Source organism: Pyrgilauda ruficollis, unplaced genomic scaffold, assembly GCF_017590135.1.
Source record: "Pyrgilauda ruficollis isolate IOZ18807 unplaced genomic scaffold, ASM1759013v1 scaffold2, whole genome shotgun sequence".
Classification (NCBI taxonomy): Eukaryota; Metazoa; Chordata; class Aves; order Passeriformes; family Passeridae; genus Pyrgilauda; species Pyrgilauda ruficollis.
This window is the reverse complement of record NW_024519206.1, coordinates 3,011,892-3,028,352: the sequence shown is the minus strand read 5'-3', so window position 1 is coordinate 3,028,352 and position 16,461 is coordinate 3,011,892. Positions and strand designations below refer to the sequence as shown.

Genomic DNA, 16,461 nt, shown 5'->3' with positions numbered 1-16,461 from the left:
AAAATGCCAGTGGAGGGAAAACAACCCAAAAAATAGCCACAAGTAAATTAATTTGCTGTGGTACTTCACAAGGTTAAATGGTTTTCTTTGTGAATAATAATTTCACTTCAGCACTTAGGCTGTGTCCAAAAAAACCCATTTTCCTTCAGAAAATTCCAATGAAACAAAGTTCAGGATTTTTAAATTACTGTTCTCGGTTCTCCTTGAAATTCTGCAGTCTCTTCAAGGTTTGTGTTAACAATGTATTAACTATGCTTCAGGTTATCAAATAAGCTTCCCTGATAAGGCTGCAGTTTTTATACTTTCATGAAAGATATATATGTTCCCCACTCCATCTTTCTTGGCATTTAAGTAAAAAGTGCAAAGATTCTGAGAGTGATTTCAGGATGTATTTCAGACACAACTTGTGCTTTAAAAACTCTGTCACCTAGCTGGGCATAGGAATCCATATCTATAAAACTCCTGATATAATTTTCTCTGAAGACATTGCACAAGTTTGCTAGCCGAACAGCCTCCTGTTCCATCCACTTCTTCCGAGTATTTGTATTTGGATCAGAATGAAGAAAAAGCAATCTGAAGAGGATAAAAGACAGCTTACATCACGTCCAGCTTCACCAGGAGCACCATTTGGACCAGGAGAACCCACAGGACCAGAGGGACCACGAGCACCAGGAGGACCAGAAACACCCAGGGGACCAGGTTCACCCTAATACAGGAATAGTTGTGACAAAATGTGACATTATAATACAACACAAACCAGTCTTATACAACTTTTAGCCTTTATCTAAGAGCAGCATTTCTCTGCAATGAGTTTGGGAAGGAAAAAGAATCAGGACACAAGAAACATACCTATCTATATCAAATGCTATCTTCATTCTAAATGCTACTACTAGAAACCTCTTAACATTTCTGACATTTCTGACATTCAGAAATTTGCTCACCTGCAGACAATTCTAGTTTGTCTGCAACAAGCCATAATTTCTTCCAATGATCTATGTCTAGTAGGTCCATATCCTGTTTCCAACAGCAATGGAAACAGCATAATCTGCATCTCCCTGGCTTCCCGTAAGACAGGACCTCAAGTGTGTGTGGGTTTTTTCTTTTTAATTACATGTTATCTGTTTGAAGCAGTTAACTAATCATATACTCACTGTTGCTCCAGAGATGCCTGGAAGACCACGTTCTCCCCGAGAGCCAGGCAGACCAAGGATACCAGGAGCACCAAGAATACCCTGAGGACCTGGGGTACCAGGAGGACCCTATGACATGAAGAGAATAATATTTCTATTAATAGACAAAAATAGATGCAACATACACATCAGACAATGATACTGAAAATTGCATTCTTGGTTACAGTTTTTGCAGATCACAGAAGAAATTTCTCTGATTTTTTTTTTGGGTAACAATTGTGGTATTTCACACAAGTGCTTACTTCAATAAGACAGAAACGTATGACTTTTAAAAAACCCCAGTAATTCTGGATGTGAAAGCTTAAAGATACTCAAAAGTAATTAATTTATTGCATAATTCTAAGTCAACCTGTGGGCTTTAACCTTGTGATCCTCACAAATCAGAGTTTCTGATGCAGCTATGAATTGAGATTGTTCTAAATGGACATTCACAGGTTCCTTCTTTTTCTATCCACGAGCATCAATTTCAGAGCAGAAGATGTGCTTCCTTTTCTCAGACTAAATATCAATTTCTTCTGTAGTTAGAGAAAGATACAGCTCTCCACAAGAGAAAAAGAGAAAGAAAACCCTGACACAGGGATCAGGCTCACTTTTTATGGCATGTTTGTCAAGCATGCCTATGAACAATTTCTTGTGTCTCAGTGGAACTTCTACTTAAAGGCTTTGCTAAATTTGTGGATAAAGTAGAAAACCCCTTCACTAACACCAAAACTATCTCAGAAACCATAACATTTACATGGAGAGAAATATATTTAATGAGATGTGATATTCAGTAACTTACAGCAGCACCAGCCTCTCCAGATGGACCTTTCTCACCAGCAAAGCCAGGTGGGCCGGCAATACCTTGTTCACCAGTGCGGCCAACTGGTCCAACATCACCACGCAGACCTCGAGGACCATCTTTGCCAGCTGGGCCAGGAGGACCAGGGGGACCAGTGATGCCCTAGGATTGAGTATGAATATAACACCATTACAATATAGACCTGGGGATAAAATTTCATTTTAAGTCCATGCGAAAAAATAGTTCCTTGCAATAAACAGGTCATCAGCTGCTCCAAAGCAGCAACTTCTACTGCTTTGTTAGCAGTGGAGAGCTGGAAGAAGTAGAATTATTTGACTGCTTTTTTTTTTTAAACTCTGGGCAGGTGAAAGTGGTAAAATTTGATGGGAAAATATAGACCTGTCTCTTGTTGGAGACACTAATTGTAACTATAAAATCCATGATAAAAAAAAGCCCAGTATCTTCCAATTCAAGAGCATTATTTGCTTTGCATAACAGGATTTAAAATTTATTTAAATCTAGAGTATCTAAGAAATGAAGTGCCTTTTGGTAAAGGTTGGAAACACCTTTGAAAAGAAAAGACTACAAATGTCAATCTAGAATGAGAATTTCTTGTTGAAAAATAAAAAATATTCACATTCCAAAACAGAGTGAGCTTGCCCTGCTCAAGACAGACACTAGAACTGCAGGTACTTAAGAAAATGTAGACATACAATAAACTTAGCATTCTTCTGCAGATTGGACATGACCTTATTCCACTCCATCATGAGTAATTGCATAGCCATTGATTTAAACAAAAGCAAATAAACACTGATTTTTGGAAATGGTTGGGTACTTCAAAAGGCATAGGGATGCTTGATGGATTATAAAAACTCACAAATTAAATGCACAGGTTGTACTCTGGGAGCTTGAACAATTAGATTTTTTTTTCTCATCCAGTTCTATAAGGATCTGAGGTTATTCCAGTGCAATTACGATTCACATCAATGAAACAAAAGTTAGGATTATCCCTAAGCAAAGCAGCTTCTGACTTATCTCCCATTACATTTCTTCACTAGTTACTTACAGCAGGGCCAGGAGGACCAACTCTTCCAGCAGCACCAGGGAAACCAGTCATGCCCTAAAAAAAAAATTGAAAATAAAGATTAGGTTTAAAGGAAACAAAAACTTAATGAAAAGCAACAATGTCAATACTAAAAGCCTGAAGACTTACAGGAGGACCAGCATCACCACGAGGGCCAGCAGGACCAGCAGCACCAGCGGGACCCTAAGTAGGAAGGATTGAAAAAGAGAGATGGGTCAAGCAGAGACAGTTAATGCTCCCTACTGAGAATAAGGTTTCAGTCTCACTATTGTGAAAGCTAAGGGTGATTTTTATACCAGAAGAGGACTGGGCCCAAAACCATGCTGCCTATCCTGACAATAGAGTATTAAATTCACACAATTTTAAATCAGTATCATAAGGCTCGAGAAAAGTTGCATAAGGCATTTATGATTCAGATTAATTTCCTTGCAAATGTTACATTCATCCAAACAAATCTGGAAGTCAAAATGTGAAAGCAGGGCAAAATCATCAAGTCCTCTGTTTGCACAGTGTAATACAGCCGCTTAGTGCAAGAGCCTGGTATTGGTATTAAAATCATACAATAAGCAACCCAAGCCACGCTATCCTGCAACACTTTGTGGTATTTGAAGTACGTGGGTCTGACTTTCTGCATCATGTCAACCAGTTCCCCAGTAATATGCATGTGAGGCAGTATACAACTTTGGGCTATAAAGGTGTCAGCCCATGAAGAGCCTACGTGCAAATGGGTGCACAGACAAATTTGCTCACATGCTTCTGGATGACTGAGTCTGAAAATCAGACTGTGACAGCACATCCCATCTTTGAGAGAAAAGTGTCAACGTCCTCAGCTCAGAACTTACCCACAATCACCCCCTGAATGGTCCAAGATAGAGTGATTTTGCTGATCTTCAGAGCAAGTTGAAAATTAGTTATTGTTTTCTCTTCACTTCAGTTCCAGACTCACGATCTGAGCCCACATAAATAGATTGATAAAATTTACATAATATGTGAAAATCAGCATGGTAACTTTTCTCACAGCCTAGCTTGAAGTTTTGTTTCTTTCTTTCATTACCTGCTCAGAATTCAAGGCTTTCAGACTAATGTATTGCTTGCACGGCACAGTTGAGAACTATGCATTTCACAAAGACACAATTCACTTACTGGTGGTCCAGAAGCACCGATTGGGCCAATGGCACCTGTTGGTCCAGTTTCACCCTTAGGTCCTTTGGGTCCACGCTCGCCTTTAGCACCAGGCTGACCAGCTGCACCCTGTGGGCAGAAGAACAGACAAAATGAGGAACTGAAAACCTTGCAGAGGAAATAGAGGAAGGATATGGCATCAATGTGAGGAAAGCGCAAACAAAACTTACAGGGGGTCCAGCAAATCCACTGGGACCTACAGGACCAGGCTCACCACGTTCACCCTACAGAGAGGACAAAGAAGAGATGAGTGGTTAGAATGATCTTTAAAAGAGCAGTTTTTCGAACATCATGTCTTTGACACAGGAATAATTGTTGAAATTACAACTTACAGGGATACCACGGGCACCAGCAGGACCAGCAGGACCAGCAGGACCTCCTTCTCCCTAAAAGATAAACAAAACACTTTGACAATGGGAAATGGCCTAACTGCAGCCAGAACAGGAATGCTCCTGTGGTACAGATACATATAGTGAGTCTCCTTGGATCTCCAGTACAGAGGATGTTACTGAAAATGCTTCTGGTTTTGATCCACCCTGTATTAATAATATCTAATGATTCTCAGACAGATGTAATATCATTCTGAGCTAATGTGTAGTTATTCATCATTGTACCAAAACCTCCTCTCACAGTGCGAGTAGGATTGTGGAATTTAACTCCACAGATGGGAAAAATTCTGCCCAAGGCTGAATCAGAATCCTCTCTAGATATAACCCACTGCCATGTAGATGTGCATCTCCTTCCCTGCCCTTTTAGAAAATGGCTTGGGGTCCTATGGCAAGCTTCACTGAATAGTCCCAAAAGCCTTTGCTTCCTGAATCTGAAAAACTTAAAGAATTGGTGCAAACCAGAAAGAGGGAATTGGTTTTTATGGAAGTCATCTTGAATATTCATGTGTGAGTAAACTGCACCAACAAGGCATTTTTTCATTCAAAGAGTAGACTTACCCGATCACCAGCACCACCAGCAGGGCCAGGAGCACCAATAGCACCAGGCAGACCCTATAGGCCAAGAGACAGGACACTGTTTCAAACAAAATGTAAGTACGACCAACTACTTTAAATAAGCTTTCTCTTTCCCCCTGGAGAAAGGTGTGTAACTAACTTTCTTTCAGATGTTCTCAATATAAAGGATATATGATTTTATAAAACAAAACCTATTCTGTTATTTTCCTTCCTGAAGTATGAATTCTAAGACACCTGAAATTTCAAATTAAGGTTACTTTTGTATAGCTTTGCAGGCTGCCTTTAAAATTTGCTGTCTGGGCTGAGCCCATGAAATTAGGAGGACACTGTCATGCTGAATAGCTGCACAATGTCTGTGTAATACTCTGCTCATGTAATTTTTCTGCTTCGAGGCAAGAGAAGTGAACAATTTTCTCTCTCTCTCTCCCTGAATTCAATCATCCTTGGATGAGGGGCAACAAAATTACACTGATTTGTATCAAAAATGAGCAGACACCAGCACTAACGCAATACAGTGGGAAATGCAAGTTCTGAACCTTCTTCTCAGTTATTTAAGTTCTGAGGTGTAGTGAGGTAAAGTCGAGTAGAACCACAAGACACTTACACGAGCACCATCTCTTCCTGTTGCACCTGTATCACCTCTCAGACCTGGGGCACCCTGGAACAGAGGGAAAAATTGTATGGGTAGTGAACACAACAGTTGGCATGAAAGAAGTCTTGAGCTGTTTGCTGAGTATCTGTGCATTACTTAGACATCATACAAAAACCTTATGCTGGGTTTTCTGGAGAAATGATTATTTTGTTCTTATTGCTGAGTGGGTACTGACTGGCAAATTGAATGTTTGGAAAGGGTACTGGCATGCTTTTCAGAATAAACCTGATTCTGTCATGGGAAGCCTTCTTGGCTTCTCCCAGGTACCAAGAATTTTGAATGCACTTAGAAATTGAAAAGCATGTGCATTTATATTACAAATGATGAATATAAAGCCCCCTCAAAATCTCTTTTTTTCTAGTCAAGAGATATCCACCTGTAAAAGTTCTTCTAGGTATTCATGTTATACCTTCTATATGAAACAAGAAAACAGCTATTAAAATGATGTCATATGGGCAGAAACATAAAATGCCACGTGATTGATTATTAGTTATTTCCAGACCATCATTAGAGTCAAGAAACCAGATCAGCACTCTGTTCTCTCTTTTTTTTTTTCTTAATACAGCCTAGTGTTCTTCATTAATCTGCATGTCAATACATAGTGTTTTTGGAAAAGTTTTAGGACAGCATCTTAGAAAAGACGGTCAGTCCGTTAGACCAACAAGACCTCTACTGGTTGACCACTGAGTCATATGGTTTCACAGTAAAAAAAAGTCACATTGGGGACACCTGCAGGTTTTTCCAAGTTAATGAAATTTAGACATCTCAAACCTGTGCATGCAGTAACAAGCCAGTTGTCTATCTTACCTTCTCACCCTTGCCTCCTGGAACACCAGCAACACCTCTTTCTCCTGGGATTCCACCAGGGCCAGCAGGACCAGGAGCACCAGCAGCACCAACATTGCCAGGCTCACCCTAGCAGCAACAGCATATCATGTAAGTCAGGGTCAAGTCACTCACACAATTTGGAACAAAATCATCTTTACTATTCTGCCCACCATTCTACTTGGTAGCAAACAGTGTGAGTAGTAACACTCTTGTCTTGAGCTATTGTACATGTTTTACTTTTCCAGCTAGTGAAGATGTTAGATGTGAACACTCTCTCTGATTCTGTGGGCTCCTGAGGTTTTAGGTCCGTTTTCCAAACAAAACTTATGTAGAAAGACTAGCCATGGAAATCTAAAAAACTAAGACCCAGATTCACTTAGCATCAAGCCAACATCATCATTTGCTAGATGATCACTTACTATTGCCCTAATATTTGGGGGAAAATATTGCTAACTAGACAAGAACTTCCTGTGTACAAGTAAGTGTGGATATAAACAGAAGTCAGCATGGATTTTGGTCAGAATCTCAGATCCTATCTCCAAATAGAATAACAGCATCCCCAGCTGGCATTCAAACTGACTTCCCCTCCCATCATCCATATTACTAAACATAAAGCCATTTAATATTAGTGTGGACTAGCTGGGATGGAACTTCACCACTTGGAGAGAGGTTTTGGACTGTGCTGATCAGGAATTCAACAGTAAGGCAATGGCAGCTGGAAAAGGCATACCTTGTTACCATCGGGGCCTGGTGGGCCAGAGGGACCACGGCTTCCAATGGGACCAGCAGGACCAACAGCACCGCTCTCGCCAGGAGGACCACGCTCACCCTACAGGAGACAGTCTGATCTGAGTGCTTCCCTGAATTGCTCTCTAGCTGAAAGCACTGCCTGGGAGCAATGACAGTGTGGCACATTTTAATCTGAACAAACCTTTAGTTAGAACTGCGCAGCTATTAACAAAAATGGTCATAAGAACTGGCTCTAGCTTTTGACACAAAAATAACAAAATGAAGTAATGAAGTCTTGCAGCATGACAACAGCTGAAAAGGCATACCTTGTTACCATCGGGGCCTGGTGGGCCAGAGGGACCACGGCTTCCAATGGGACCAGCAGGACCAACAGCACCGCTCTCACCAGGAGGACCACGCTCACCCTACAGGAGACAGTCTGATCTGAGTGCTTCCCTGAATTGCTCTCTAGCTGAAAGCACTGCCTGGGAGCAATGACAGTGTGGCACATTTTAATCTGAACAAACCTTTAGTTAGAACTGCGCAGCTATTAACAAAAATGGTCATAAGAACTGGCTCTAGCTTTTGACACAAAAATATCAAAATGAAGTAATGAATCTTGCAACATGACAACAGCTGACAACTAAAGTATTAATACTTCTCGAACATGGATTTTGGCTACTGTGCTTGTTCTGTTAACAGACATCTTACTGTCAAATCGAGATTCTGGTTTAGGACAAATAATGGATTCCAGTGAAATGAAAGGGATAGTAATTGGCAAACAATTATTTATACAGTGGCAAATTCCTGGTGACAGGAGAATAAAGGTAACACCTAAAGCCTATTAATGTGACCTGTACATTATGACAGGTATAAGGATAAATTCTGCATAGATCTGGAGATGTGGGAGTAGCCAGAAACTCAACTTGAATGCACATCAGATGTATAAAAGATAGAAACACTAGTTTTACTAAAGATATCTCAAATTATCTCAGTGTGATCAAGCTGGACATCAGTGAATAATCTGATAAGATATAATGGAGTTTTTAGTTCTGCTGGAGAATTTGGAATTTGTATAAGAGCTATAATGCGGTCAAAGAACTGACTTAAGGGGAGATAACTCACCAGTAAAATCTGTTGCCAATGATGCAACAGATTAATTTATATTGTAGAGATGTTCCTAAATTAATTTTTTCATACATTTTGTTAATTACAAAGAGGCAGAAAAAGAAGAAATATGCAGATATCACAAAGGAAGCACGTGTCAACAGGAAGAAGGATTGGCAGATTACACAGGAAGAAGTGAATAACCTGCTAAATGGCTGTCAGAGCAAAGAGATAAAATTCAAGAGTGCAAGTACTACACCACATATTTAGGCATCAGAACTGCAAATTCTGCTGTAAATGGAGGCTGCAATGGTGAAAATGACTGAAAGGGAAAGGTAATAGCCAACAATATGACACAGACACGTAAAAGGAAAATATGATCTGGCACAAACAGTGGGTTACTTTTAGAAAGTGTTAGTTTTGTGTATAAAGCATCAGTAAGGCCTAATTTTTAATACTGGATGAAATACACTGAGGGCTAGATATGTGATCCTTAGGGCAAGCTAGAGCAGAGGAAAATAACTGTCACTGCTACGACAAAGGGAACTTGGCTTGGATGAAATGGCAAAATAAGAGTTTAGAGCACATATGGTTTTTGATACAGACTCTGGGCACTAAAACACAGGGAGAAAAAGTGCTGCTTAAACTGATTGAAATAACTTGTAAGAGTGAATGGGAATATCTGTCAGTGGATACATTTAATCTGGAAGTCAGAAGAAAAGAAGAAGCAACAGAAGTAGGTTAAATATCAATCTCTTTAGAGGCGAATTTGGAAAGCAAACACTTTATTGAGCCCTTTATAAACTTGCTCCACATAAATGGGATTTTCCTGCCATGCAGGAAGGCATCCACAAAAAGCTCTTTGAGGATGTCCATTGACAGTTTAGAATTAAAGGGAAGTGGGAGGCAATACCTTCTAATGCCTATTCTGGTTTCCGAATTCAGCCTGTTATTTATTCAAAGACAGTACTGGGGAGGTAGGAGCCGCTTAGCAAGGGACAGTAAAACTGAAATGGTCAGGCTAAGAAGGCCTGTGCACAGGCACTGCAGATGAAAACTCTCATATTCATCAGGCCTCAGTGTAACACTGCAGGAGCAGTCCTTTATCATCCACAGTCTCATTGTAAAGTTAACACAGGATATCATTATTTGGGTAATATTCATACTTATACAGAAGTTTACTAGCACTGGCAACTGTGTTAATCCTAACTCAAATACCCTGACACCTGCAAAGAGCAGAGAATATTATCCTTCATTCCTGTAAGTCTGCTGCAATACACTATTCTGTAACAGAGAAGAGCTTTTTGCCTTGAGGAACATGGAAACGTACATAGCTACTATTATTATTGAACACATTGTTAAGATAGTCTGTACCAGATTTCAAATGAGTTACTCACTCTTGGGCCAGCAGGACCAGGGACACCAAATTCACCATGAAGACCCTAGAAGAGAGTAGATATAGAGGTAAAGTTTATTTTACTTGCTTAAATTGTTTATTAGCAACAAATGGAAATTCTCAAATTGCAGCAGCATATTTAAAAGTTTCAATCTATTACATACACGGAAATAAGCCCTTCTCCTCCAGGTGCACAGTATCTCAAGGTACACATTAGATAACATTTTTTCATCTGAAAAGTTAGCTATTATATTACAAGCTCTTTTTTAAGTATATGAAATGTAAACTCTTTTACAGGGACATAGATATAACTATAAATGTTAAAGGTGATTACAACACAAAGGATGCACTATTTGCAGAGTACATCTCACACTAACTGTGCAGCAGCTAGAGCATGAATTACAACTGAACCACCTCAGCTGGATACCATTGTACATTCCCTGAAATCAGCTGAGGTGCAAAAACATAAATGGAGTAGTGCAGGTTAGACTGAACCTTGAAGATTTTGAAAGAAATGTGAAGTAAAATATTTTTCATGTACTGTCTCTTCTGAGGGAAGAAGCATATTTTATTGCTACTTAAGGCCCAAAAACCAAAGGGCTATCTTTGCTCTGTTTCATATCAAAAATTTTAAAAAGGAAGTATCAGGCAGAATCCAATGCAAAAGGGACTATTAAAGTTTGCATGATTGCTTTTAAAGTTACCCTGACTGCTTTGTTTTGGCAAATAGATTCAACAGGCTCTTGCTCCACCACGTGTGCCATTGCAAACACAGCCCTCATGCAATGCCTGCCCCATCCATGGAATGCTGTGTCTGTCACTCACCCTCTCGCCTGGTTTGCCAGCCTCTCCAGCGGGACCCGAGGGACCTGGCAGACCCTGAGAGTAAAGAAACAAGAATACAAATATAGTTAAGGCAGAAGCTCTTCACGCTTTGGGAACCATGGATAAGATTGAACAGAGCACACAGTTACTTGCCTGGAAGCCAGGAGGGCCAGCAGGACCTGTTTCACCCTTTCCACCTTGGTTGCCCTGAGTGGAATGAAAAAGAAGTGATTAACTTGGAAGAAGAAATACAGGGAAGTGGATTTTAAAATGGGAAGTCCCATTAATGAAAAGTAAATCACAAATTGGATTTGTGTGGAGGCTGTTACTTACAGTGACTCCAGGAGGACCTTGAGCACCGTTGTTTCCCTCTGGACCAGGAGCACCCTGTATATGTTCAAGCAGAAAGCTATTATCAAAGTTTTAATTTGATATGAGTAATATCTCTAAATGATTATGTGCCAAAACCAAACATCTCTGACTGTGTATTTTGAACTTAACCATTTACTTGCAAGAACTTCACAGCCAGAGGTACTAAAGATGCTTAAAATTTTAAATTCTCATCATTGTTTTAGTTATTGCAGCACATTCATACTTAAGAAAACTTCTTTTGGAATTACAGAATATAGAAGCCTTGCTGATACCATTTTTCTCAGACAAGACTGTCTTTTGGGTCCCTTAAATGGAAGAATTACAAGTTTCAGCTATGAGTAAAAGGTTGGAAATTTACAGGATGAATTAGAAACCATACACTGTGCTATAAGATTTAAGGACAGGGAGTGCTATTTTTTCCTCTTCATAGGATAATACCCCATAATTGATTACCCCACTAATACCCAACAAGGGGAGTTTTCATTTATCCATTAAGTAATAGCCCCCACTGACATGAGGCTAAAAATAATGCCTTCCTAAGGGCTTTTCTAATTTCATCATCTAGTCACACTTGCACCAGCCAATGCTATCTTATTACAGAGGTTTGGAAAATCTACTTTTTTTCTCTCTGGAAGGTGATAAAGAAAATATATCCACGTACCCGTGGGCCAGCAAGACCAACATTGCCTTTTTCACCAGGTTTGCCAGGTTCACCCTGAAGTTGAAAGAAAAAGATATAAAAGTTAACCAATACTTCATATTGGATTCCATTTAAACTACTAAGCAGAGACTTCTCACTGCCAGAAGATTTACTCTAATATTTCTTTAACCCAAATTAAAACACACACAAGCTCTATCTGTCTTTTTGGATCACTTAGATTAGCTCAAAAATATATGTCTTTTCAAAATTCGATGCCTTTTTGTTTTTAAGATTGTAATTCACGGCATTCCACGTAGTATCCCATGTAATACACTGTATGTCTGCATGTGTGTGTATGTACAGCAACACCCAAGTCCAGGACATGATTGTTATCTGTGGCCTCTGTGGGACATGTAAAGAACTCCACTGAAGTCACTGGTAGCTTTTCTTCTAAATTGACTGAGCTTTGGATAGTGCTCCATAAATAACAGTACTCTGGAACTGGTTTAATGGCCAAACTTGACAGAACTTTTACAGATGTGAATATATAGAAATGATAAAATGGACATACTGAAATCATAAAACAGACATATATTATTCTAATCTCTTCAATTTCAAAATATCCCTAAGCTAATTAAACTGCTTTTTCATTTCTTTAATTATGTTTTGGATAACTGGAAAATAATTTGGAACAGAACTCTTGAGTGTAAGCGGATGCCATCTGATGAGGAGGACACAGGGAGATGTGTTAGATTAATGACAGAGTTGGGACTCTACAGATTAGTCTGGAAATACTTTCAAGTAATAGAAAGTTTCTGTACTGTACTTACAGTGGGACCTTTTGGTCCAGGGAATCCAATGTTGCCAGGCTCACCTCTATTACCAGCTGGACCAATTGGCCCAACTCTACCATCTGCTCCAGGGAAACCCTAGAAAAAGAAATCATTCTATTAAATGGCTGAGGTAATTTAATTAGAGTTCAGCATTAGGAGAAATATGTACTGACAGGAAGCAAATGTCATTTAACTTTTCACCATTGTTGATACATTACATGCTCATGCATCCCTCCCTTTTCCTCCTTTTTGTAGAACTCTGTATTTCTTCTTCCCCTTCCAGGACCCAGGCCTGATCTGAGACCCACAGAAATGAATGGAAAGCTTCACACTGATCTTCTGAGTAATACAATAGAAAATCTTGCTGATTTTACACAGTTGTGTTAGACCTCAGTGCTGAGATGTCTGCTTTATACAATTGCACTTCATTCTTTTCCATGCAACGGGGGAACAGAATAAAAAGCAAGGTACTTACAACAGGACCTTCCTTGCCAGCAGGGCCCGGGCTTCCAGGCTGACCTGGGAGACCCTGAGAAAGGAAAAGTTTCATATTTTTAGAATGAAACCTACTCACGCAACAAGTAACTATAATTTTTTCTACATCCATGCATGCACACACACAGAGGTGCCAAGTTATAAGTGCACACTGTCTAAGCAGGACTATAGGTGCTATCACATTTCCACCTGAAGCACACTGACTTCCACTGAAGCACTGACTGTTAATTTGGTGGTGTGTGCTCCCATGCCAGTCGAAACTCAGTATAGGAAAGTACCTGTTTCAATCAGAGAAACTCATTTAGGGTCTGCTTTGGAGGATAGCGTGCTTCAATGTTTGCATATGCCTAATACTCATATGCACACTGCAAACTTTCACTTCACAGGGCAGGGTAGGAAGAGAAAGAATAAGGAGTGTAAATATAATGAGATGAACATAATCTGGCTGCAGCCCACACCACTAAAAGTAAATGGCTGTTTTCAGTGAAATCATTTGCAAAATAAAAAAGAAATAATTGAGATCAGCCATTTCACATCATTTTAGTAGGGTCTGCTTTTCGTTGAGTTCATTAAAGAGAACACACACACACACCTTAATTGTGACCATAATGATCACATTCTGTAACTAATCACAAGTGGATAACCCCTTACAGAAGTCAATGCAGTATCCAGTGCATTGGACTCTATCCCAAGGCCATCAAATGCTACCCTAATAAAAGCAACTAATTTCAAGAAACATTTTTATGCTTCTTAATGATTCCTAATGGGATTTTTTCAGTTGAGTGGTTCCACAGTTTAGTGGTGCCCTTACTGTGATTAACACATTCTAATTTTTTGCAGTTGGATTTCTGAATAACTTTGTCCATTAACTGAAGTAATTTTCTTCCTATGTAGTTCAAACTTAATCCACAGAGTTCGAACTTACTCTTGGACCCATAAGACCAGGCTCACCAGGACGGCCAGCATCACCATTAGGACCCTTAGCACCAACAGGACCACTAGCACCACGGTTACCAGCAGGTCCCTACCAAAAGGAAGAAATAAAATTAGGCAGAGGTAGCAAAAAGCATTGCAGATCTGTATATAAAAGGTGGTTCAAAAATAGTGACCCACGCAAAAGTCTTACCATGACACCAGCTCTGCCATCAGCTCCAGGGAGCCCACGAGATCCAGGTACACCCTGCAAGTCAACACAAAATGAATCAAGACAGGGAAAGAAATAAATCTGTTCCTGTGAGGTGTGTAGTGCCTACCAGATTTCAGCCTTCCAACCAGGTCTGCTGAATTTGAGGTAGGAGCAGCTTTAAGCACACACACCTCAGTGTAAATAGGTATTCTGAAAGAAATCCCTCTCACTTCCTGTGTATTTCTTTAAATTCTAATCTGTATAATTTTCAGTGTTCATTGTAACTAATAGTATCTCTAGCCAGCAGCTAGGATGCCACAACATGCCCCACACAGTTCCACATTCCCTGTAGAGAGTTACTGACTCTGAATTCTTTATCTCTGGAAAAAAAAAAAAAAAAATCTGGGGAAAGCGCTACCATTTTTCTTATAATTTTCCCTGAATTCTCTTCCTTCATGAAGCTACATGCTTCCTGAACTTCATGGAGTGGCTTTCTCACCCAGTGAAAAGTTTACTAGGCATCCTTGAAGACAATGAATTTAAAGCTTTTGTCCCCCATTATGTGTGAGCCCATTACCAGTTTTAAGCAGTTAAATCCCATCACAAACTTTTAAGAATAATCAGAAGATAATTCACTAAATATTAAATAGTGGATTAATCAAAGCCATCTCTAAATACTTCAGAAATAAGAGAGTAAACAAGCATTAATGCAAAGCCAAAATGGGTTTGGTCCCAACTAATCAAAAGAATTGAAAATTATCACTGCTTAGCAGCATTAATGGCAATTTAATTACCCATAATTATTTAATTTGCCTGTGGGACTCTAGATTGATTTCCACTTTCCTTTTTCCTTCTAACTCTGGAACATGAAAAGAAAACCTACTCTCAGACCAGCAGGGCCTGGGGGACCAGCAGAGCCAGGTTCACCAGGGCTGCCTCTCTTGCCTTCCTCACCACTAGGGCCAGGAGGGCCAGCAGGTCCAGCAGCACCCTATTTTGAACAAACAGAGAAAAAGAACAGATCAGACACCGTGTTGCAGATATTATCAGGCTTTTGATTGAAAAAGCCTTCACATTTTGCCATACTTACAGGCTCACCCTTCATACCACTTTCTCCCTTGGCACCAGCGGGGCCTGGTTCACCCTAGAGTCCGAAACAAAAAGAGATGACAGAATTAGGCATCATTCCAAAAATCCCTCCTCTACCTGGAGAGTTTATTAATGAATTAAAAATTTATTTTATCACCTAATGGCATGCCTCCCTCTCTTGTGAAAATGGCCAGTGAGCATGACTGTATTTTTGACTTAAAAGGCACAAAACCAAACATGTTAAAGGTGCTTAGAAATGGCAGTATTGAACAATGACACATTTAGGGCTGGTTCCTCTACCCACTGAGGGCCTAGTTTTGACATTGCTGCCACATCTCTCTCAGTGCTATCAACATGGACAGAGCTTCACAGTCACATAATATTCTGCACTGAATGGGACCCACAAGGATCACTGAGTCCAACTACTCCTTGCACTTATGGGGAGTGCAAAGTGAAGCTTTTCAGTCTCAGCATCTAAAGCAAGTAATGAGACACAGAAATTGTTCTACAATGTTCTAGTACAGTGCATCAAGAAAAGATGTCTGCACTGTAACAAAAACATGTCCAGAGATCTTTTACAACTGTGGACACTGTGTCTGGTTTTCAAATACATGCAATATAAGAGGTCACTTACAACAAGTCCTCTAGCACCACTAGGACCAGCAGGACCAGGAGGACCAAGAATACCACGGGGACCAGGCAGACCAGGAGCACCAGCAACACCAGGAAGACCCTGTCCAACAGAGGGGAAAAAAGGTATTGTGAACCCATTGTCTTTTCTGCTGCATTAACTGAATTGGGCTTTTTTAGAGGAAGCACGTGTGAGTGCAGTTGTACTTACAGCTGCACCTTTAGCCCCTGGAAGACCATTAGCACCGGGGTTGCCCTGTTAAGAAAGGTAACAATACTGGTTAATTAAAAATCAAAAGTGAACACATTTCACAGATAAAGCCTGGCAAGTTACTCACTGGAGGGCCAACAGGACCACTAGAACCAGGAAGTCCAATCTCTCCTCTTGGGCCAGCAGGACCACTAGGACCAACATTACCAGCAGGTCCGATTTCACCCTGTTGGAGAGAAGGACAGAGCCCTCTATCAGTGTACACAGTCTTATGGCAAGAGTGAAGCAATCCTGTATCAGCCTGGCACGAAGATAATCATATTTGT

At 40.1% G+C, this 16,461-nt stretch overlaps 1 protein-coding gene across 2 annotated transcripts in view; it reads right to left on the bottom strand.

The window, feature by feature from the left end:
- Positions 1-16,461, bottom strand: part of COL1A2 (collagen type I alpha 2 chain) — a 39,540-nt gene that overhangs the window by 6,909 nt on the left and 16,170 nt on the right. Inside the window, exons 17-42 of one of the 2 annotated variants that reach the window (XM_041466247.1) lie at positions 16,263-16,361; positions 16,136-16,180; positions 15,929-16,027; positions 15,296-15,349; positions 15,089-15,196; positions 14,206-14,259; positions 14,005-14,103; positions 13,060-13,113; positions 12,582-12,680; positions 11,773-11,826; positions 11,073-11,126; positions 10,893-10,946; positions 10,740-10,793; positions 9,916-9,960; positions 7,738-7,836; positions 6,662-6,769; positions 5,807-5,860; positions 5,185-5,238; positions 4,570-4,623; positions 4,408-4,461; positions 4,199-4,306; positions 3,185-3,238; positions 3,038-3,091; positions 1,972-2,133; positions 1,152-1,259; positions 599-706 (exon numbers count right to left, since the gene is read on the bottom strand). In XM_041466247.1, the coding sequence (XP_041322181.1) occupies positions 599-706; positions 1,152-1,259; positions 1,972-2,133; positions 3,038-3,091; positions 3,185-3,238; positions 4,199-4,306; positions 4,408-4,461; positions 4,570-4,623; positions 5,185-5,238; positions 5,807-5,860; positions 6,662-6,769; positions 7,738-7,836; positions 9,916-9,960; positions 10,740-10,793; positions 10,893-10,946; positions 11,073-11,126; positions 11,773-11,826; positions 12,582-12,680; positions 13,060-13,113; positions 14,005-14,103; positions 14,206-14,259; positions 15,089-15,196; positions 15,296-15,349; positions 15,929-16,027; positions 16,136-16,180; positions 16,263-16,361 (1,989 nt within the window). Of the gene's footprint in view, positions 1-598; positions 707-1,151; positions 1,260-1,971; positions 2,134-3,037; positions 3,092-3,184; positions 3,239-4,198; positions 4,307-4,407; positions 4,462-4,569; positions 4,624-5,184; positions 5,239-5,806; positions 5,861-6,661; positions 6,770-7,412; positions 7,512-7,737; positions 7,837-9,915; positions 9,961-10,739; positions 10,794-10,892; positions 10,947-11,072; positions 11,127-11,772; positions 11,827-12,581; positions 12,681-13,059; positions 13,114-14,004; positions 14,104-14,205; positions 14,260-15,088; positions 15,197-15,295; positions 15,350-15,928; positions 16,028-16,135; positions 16,181-16,262; positions 16,362-16,461 lie in introns of both variants that reach the window. The other variant, XM_041466246.1, reaches the window with a different exon arrangement.